We start from the raw sequence: 6,112 nt of genomic DNA, 5'->3' as shown, positions 1-6,112 counted from the left end.
GCCCAGGTCGCCCCCGGGCATCGGGGAGAGTTTCTCAACCAACAACCTCTGCGGCTCCGACTCGGCGGGACTGTCATACGCCACCACACCACACAGCGGGTAGAGTTTTAGTTTTCGACCAGGATCGCGAAACGCCCCGGAAATTTATTCAACTGGTTGTAAGTTTTACCCAAACTTGAAGATGGGCTGTGGCAGCCAAACTATTCGGATTCAGCTGTGCTCAAGCGGCAAAGTCAAACAGAAACCACCGAAACGTGTGCAAAGGGCGAGCGAGTTGAATGGTCCCAGGAGGAGGTGCGGCGGTGTATTTCCGCTTTTAGAGAAGCTAATATCCTTGTTTCCCCGGGCGTCTTGTGTGCGCGAGTCTATGAGTGCCATGGGTGTACAGTGTGGGCGGAGCTGAGCTGTTCAAACACCGCGGGCTCCTCTTTGTTTCCGGGAAGTGTGTGGGTCCCACGGGCTGGGTCCGGCCGCGGGTCGCGTCCCGGATGGCGCTGTCGGTCGCCTCCCTTATCTATCGGCAGTCCGCTATGACGGCACGGTGACCTCAGTGCGGCAGGTGCGGCGGGGAGGGGCGGCAGGACGACGGCGGCGGCGGCCGCCTGGGCGACGAGCAGGTTCGAGCCGAAGCCAGATTACGTCACTAATCTGGTCTTAAATGTTGTCACATTGGGCTTGAGCAGCGGCGATGAGGTGGGGCGGGGCGGGGCGGGGCGCGGCGGCTCCCACCACCTCCGACCGCGACGCGGGGCTGAACCGCGTCGTGTCGTGGCGCGGCGGGGCGGGACGGGGCGGGGCACGAGCAGCCGGAGGGGGGAGGGTATATTGAAATGGAGGAGGGCATTCAGCCCCGGAGTGCAGCAGCGGGGAGAGGGACAGAGAAAGAGGCGGATTAAATGCGCCGTAATTTGTAGTGGGAGTGAGAGAGGTGCCTAATTAGAAGACCTTGCTCGGCCAAGTCTGCCCCCACCTGGGCGTGCGGGGAGGCGAGTGGGGGAGGAGGGGGGAGCATATCCTGAGTTATGGCTGAGGAAGAACGCGCCGCGAGCGAGCCCGGCCCGATAAATACGAATTAAGACCTCCCATTGCCGGGCCGGACCACCTCGGAGAATATTTATGTTTTCGTCACCTGTAGTAAAGTTGAGATTTCCATGTGATTTGTGTTGCGTGTCTCAAGTAAGACATTCCGAACGCACCATCTACATAAATATGTGCGGAGATGTGTAAATGGGGCGGGAGCGTGAGAAGTAGTGGAGTCTGGGTGTAATTGATTCCGAGTCGATACCATCTCTACGTACCCCCGCCCCGCCCCACCCCGCGGCTCTGCGATGCACAAGCAAGACAGCACTGCTGATCAAAGTTGCAAGCTGGAACTGGCGAGAGTCAGAGGAATGCAAAACTCCAGCGATGTTGTTTCATATTTTAATTTAATTATTAACGACAAAGGTCAGCGCGTTAACACCAGTCCAGCTGGAAAATTTTCAATTTTACAAACAGAATCCTTTGATGAGCTCTCAGTTCAGCGGCACGAGTGCACGGTGCGGCGCTCCTCGCACGAGCTGCACTTGACCTCGCAGCACCACACGAACCTGCAGCCGCAGCTGGTGGCCGTGCGCAGGACGCGCGTGGCGTGGCCGCGGCCGCAGCAGAGCAGCGCGCAGCCCTCGGTGCCGGCCGCGCTCGCGTTGCACAGCCGGCCCTGCGTGCCGAGCGAGCCGACGCGCAGGTCGCGGCGGCAGAAGTCGGGCGACTCCTCGGTGTAGACGAGGTCCTGGCGCCGCGGCGACGACACGGCCGCCGACTCAGGGGCGAAGGAGCGGCCGTCGTTGGTCGGCACGACGCGGACGGCCGCGTCGAAGCGGTCCTTGAGGCGGTCGCCCACCTCGCGGAAGGCGGGCAGCCGCCACCAGCAGGTGCGCAGCGAGCAGGAGCCCGACAGCCCGTGGCACTTGCACGCCCGCCGCATGAGCTGCTTCACGGCCTGCGGGGAGGAGACGGTCACCAAAGGGGTTCTGCTGCAACTTCCGAACTGATCCGGGCGGGTCGTCGACTCACCAGCCTCCCGGCGCCGTGGTTGTGCAGCCTGGCCAGGCCGTGGTGCCCGGAGCGGCGGCGGCGGTCCGGCGCGTCCAGAAAGGCGCGGGATTTGCGCGCCCCGAACTGCACGTTGTCGCCGCAGCCGCCCCACACCCAGTCGCCGTTCAGGGTGTCCGGGGCCGCCGGGCCCGTGCCAAGTTCAGGGCCGGCGTCAACGATGCGGCTCGGTTGAGGTCGCCGTCGTCTGCCCGGGCGGGCTAAGGACCGGCCGTGACCAGCAGCATGGTGGCGGTCGCCTGTGGGGGAACCAAAATGAAGAGTGGGAAACAGAGTTCTGCACGTGAGCGACTTCCAGCTTACCTATCCCGACGTGCCTGTCGCAGCCGCACTGCACCAGCTCGCCGGTGGAGCAGGCCCGGGTCACAGCGTAGGTCACCCCGGCGGCCATCAGGGCGGACACGAACCCCGTCTCCCGGTAGTCTGCCGGCAGAGAGACCGTCGTCAGCCGTCGGTCCAGGTCGCCGCCGAGGTCGGCCCCGGGACCCTCCGGATGGCGGAGGGGGCCGCCGCGGCCGGCCGCTTCCCAGCAGCGCAAGCCGCGTTTCGCCGTCGTTTATCCAGGCCTCCGCTAGTGATGACGGCATGCCATTGCTTTTTCATGGCATATCAGAGGCAGAACTGCCCGTCCCGACCCGATCCGCCGCGGAGCTCTGCTGCGCTCTGCTCTGCGCTCGCCTCCATACTCGCGGGGAGCGACAGGGACTGCTGACCTCTCTCTCTCTCCCTCCCTCCCTCTCTCCCGCCGGGACCCGCTCCCTCTCGCTCTCTCGCTCTCCCGCGGGCCCAGCCCGGTGCGTTAGCGACGCGCCCCGCTCCTGTCTCGCTGGATGACGGCAGTCAGGACTTTTCTGTCCCCCAGCATGATTTAATGCGCTGCACTGAACGAACGGCCGTACAATAAGTCGGAGCTCGGAGGAGGAATAAAAAAAAAAAAACAACGAGAAATGGCAAAGAGTTGAGGAGTCAGATTGAATTGTGTACATAGCTCTACGCTCCGGACCTGGCCGCACTCATTGCTCGCTGCGGCCGGAGGAATCTCAGCAACAGCAGACCTTGAGAGAGACAACACAATAACTGCCGTTTCTACTCTGATCTATCGGTAATCGGGAGCCAGAGAAGTATGTCACCCGTTGCGTGCCCCGGCTCGGCCCCGGCTCACCGCCCCGCCCCACGCCACCCTACCCCGGCCGGCCCCGGCCTCGGACTGACCGTTTGGACCCAAAGAATTATGTCTCATTGAGGCAATATATACAATTTTCTTGTCTTTTTTTTTCGTTTTGGCCGTGAAGCAAAGGGTAGTTGTGTTGGTTGCGATCCTGTGCAGCTGCGGTACAAGAATGGGAAATTTAGAGAAGAACTCAGACCACAATAATTGCTGTAAGAAAATGGAGTACTGTCAAAAAAGGGGGAGTGAAATTGCACAATAGCGAATGAGCACGTGCAATTTTTTTTTTGTGTATAGTTTTAAAGCTCGTACCAGCTCTTACGGACCAAAAGGGTAATTTTGGGATTGGGATTGCAATCTTGTCCTGCATTCAGTAATAGATGGCCTAAAGTTACCATTTTGCAGAGGCGTGCCTGGAAAAGCTGGTAAGCTCTTTTTGCCCTAGAGGGCAAAAGACTATGGTGGTGAACTTGTGAACTAAGCCCACCATGTTGAACACCAGATCTTCAAATATAAAGACCTATTAACCAGCTTAAAAGTATACAAAATGTCCCCAAATTCAACACTCGTGGTAGAGAGGATCCTCGGAGAGTCCCGTCGTTTATTTTCGATGAGAAATGATAGAACTTGTGTTTTCGACGCGCGGCTCCCGGAACATACCGTCCTGCCGTGGAGAGGTTTACCGGTTACACGGAAGGGCACCGGGCTGCAGCCGCGGCGGCGGCAGTGGCACCGCGACACCACCCGGCCCGGGCACCCGCCAGACACACAGTAGATGAACTTTGGTATTTTTATAGCTCGGCATTCCGGTCGGGAATCGGACAACACGAAATTAAGGATGTTTCTCGCGAGAGAGCGACTGCAACGAGAATGGGTTTTTGATGTCCGAGCCGGGCAGCGGACGGTACGAAGCGGAAATTATATGCAGGCGATATCAATGTTTGGAGATAGCGATGCAGGTCCTGCTCCCGGAGGCCTAGGGGTGCCTTATCAACGGGGGCAAAGGCAGCACGGTGGTGATGCTACCTTATTTTCCCACCACAGACTTCTCCTTATTTAAAAAAGGAAAAAAAGTAACAGTTAATTCAATACAAAAGTACAATGGCAGTTATTATTTTAAACAGGCAGGAGATTGCGAGCATTTTAGCGGCATCGTCAATATTGTAAAACAAGGTTGCAAAAAGTCCCCCCATGAATCCCCAACGCAGTGTCCGAGTGACAGGGACGCGGTCAGAGGGGATGGGAGGAGTATTCAATTTTTTTAATTTCTTTTGGTCCACGGCGTGATGACTTTTCCGGGAAGCTGCCGGGGAGTTGACGGAGTCCCTCTCCGAACGGGATGAATCTCCCGCGCGCCTTGTGACGAAACGACTAACAATGAGGCAGCGGCAGGGGCGGTCGCACCAGGCGGTGACAATGGACAAAAGACAGAAGCATCCGTGCCACTTAGAGGTGACACTCTGGCTGCCTTTTCGTCTCAATCAAATGAGAAGAGCCATTGGCGCTACTCGCACACAGTCCGAAAACTGACACTGCAATGCGTTTCTTTGATTTCACGACGCTGCCCCTGTACGGAAATGAGATATGATGTGCAAAGGCACACCAGCCGGGGCAATGTGCTGCTGTGAGCAAACTCTACCCAATACAGTAGCATTCCAGTTGAGCCCCGAAGGCAAGGAGAAAGCATTATCGACTAGGGAAGACCGATTCGCATGATTCACATATTCCTCCCGCTCCCAGCTCGTGGTCCAGGCGACGGGTCCGCCGAGGGTGACGTCCCCCTCCCACCCAGCAGCCCATTATTGTAATTAGCGGTAAGAGCTCGGGCCGGCCCGGCCGCCAGAGCCAAGGCGGAGCTGCGTCCGTCCCAACCTGAATTAGTTCGCGAAACCCATGGCCGGTACGCTGATTCGTTCCACGCGTCCAGTCCCATCCCGTCCAGCAGTCCCGGCCCTCGACCCAATCCCACGGCCGGGGAGGGGCGGGGAGGGGCGGGGAGGGGCGGCGGGCGAGGGCCCTGTCGGGGGCGCGACCAATAACACCCGTGCTGAATATATTATTTCAAAACGGACGGGACTGCCGCCGCCGCGCTGCTGCAAAAACGCCATACGTACCGCCGCCGCCGTGTATGAAATCATTCGCGCTCCTCACACCGGAACCAATGTCGCTCAACGTTATGATGGTCTTTTTGCGCTACGCTTCTTCGCGGAAGGGAGGTCGGGCAGCGGGCGGGCAGCGGGCGGGCACTCCGTGGCGAGTGATTCAGGCGGCCAGGGCGTGGCCGTGTCGTGCGCCTCAGCGCCGGAAGGAGCAGTCGGCACAAGCGCAAAGGCCACAGGCGCCAGGACACACACTAGGTCCTTGAACCTGCCCCCCCCCCCCCCCGCAACCATCCTCCCCACAGAGAATTCCTTGCGGGGATTATTTATCAGCCAAAAGTTTGTGACAGTGTGCCCGGCAGCAGTGCCGTCCTGTAACGAGCCACGGTGGCAGAGGGTGGTGGACCCCCGGCGGACCCCCGGCGGGCAGCACTGCTCTGGCAGCAGGTGACAAAAGACGAGACACAGGTGCGTGTCCCCCACCCCGCTGCTGGGCGCACGCGGCCACTCCGTCATCGATTATCTCGAGCTGTCGAGTCGATTAGTCGATTTGACGTAATTTTGGTAGACGGTGTCGTCGCCGGTAACGGGGGCCGCCCCCGGGCCAGGAGCACGACTGGACCGAGACGTGTCGTCGGGAGCGTGTCAAGGGGCGGAGGCGGGGGAGACCGGCTCATTGTGTGGAGCTGTCCGTGCCCCCGCGGACGGGTGTCCCAGCGGCTGTTCCGAAGGGTGTCCCGAAGGATGTCCC

At 59.7% G+C, this 6,112-nt stretch overlaps 1 protein-coding gene across 1 annotated transcript in view; it reads right to left on the bottom strand.

Moving 5' to 3' along the window:
* Window positions 1–1,408: 1,408 nt before the first annotated feature.
* The window catches only part of LOC113214203 (protein Wnt-6-like), a 27,718-nt gene continuing 23,014 nt past the window's right edge, over window positions 1,409–6,112 (bottom strand). Inside the window, exons 4-6 of the mRNA XM_026433493.2 lie at window positions 2,398–2,517; window positions 2,056–2,333; window positions 1,409–1,981 (exon numbers count right to left, since the gene is read on the bottom strand). Coding sequence (XP_026289278.1) covers window positions 1,520–1,981; window positions 2,056–2,333; window positions 2,398–2,517 — 860 coding nt within the window. The 3' untranslated portion in view covers window positions 1,409–1,519. The remainder of the gene's footprint in view (window positions 1,982–2,055; window positions 2,334–2,397; window positions 2,518–6,112) is intronic.

Source organism: Frankliniella occidentalis, unplaced genomic scaffold (genome assembly GCF_000697945.3).
Source record: "Frankliniella occidentalis isolate FOCC.00 unplaced genomic scaffold, Focc_3.1 Scaffold178, whole genome shotgun sequence".
Taxonomy (NCBI): Eukaryota; Metazoa; Arthropoda; class Insecta; order Thysanoptera; family Thripidae; genus Frankliniella; species Frankliniella occidentalis.
This window is presented reverse-complemented; position numbering and strand designations above follow the sequence as displayed.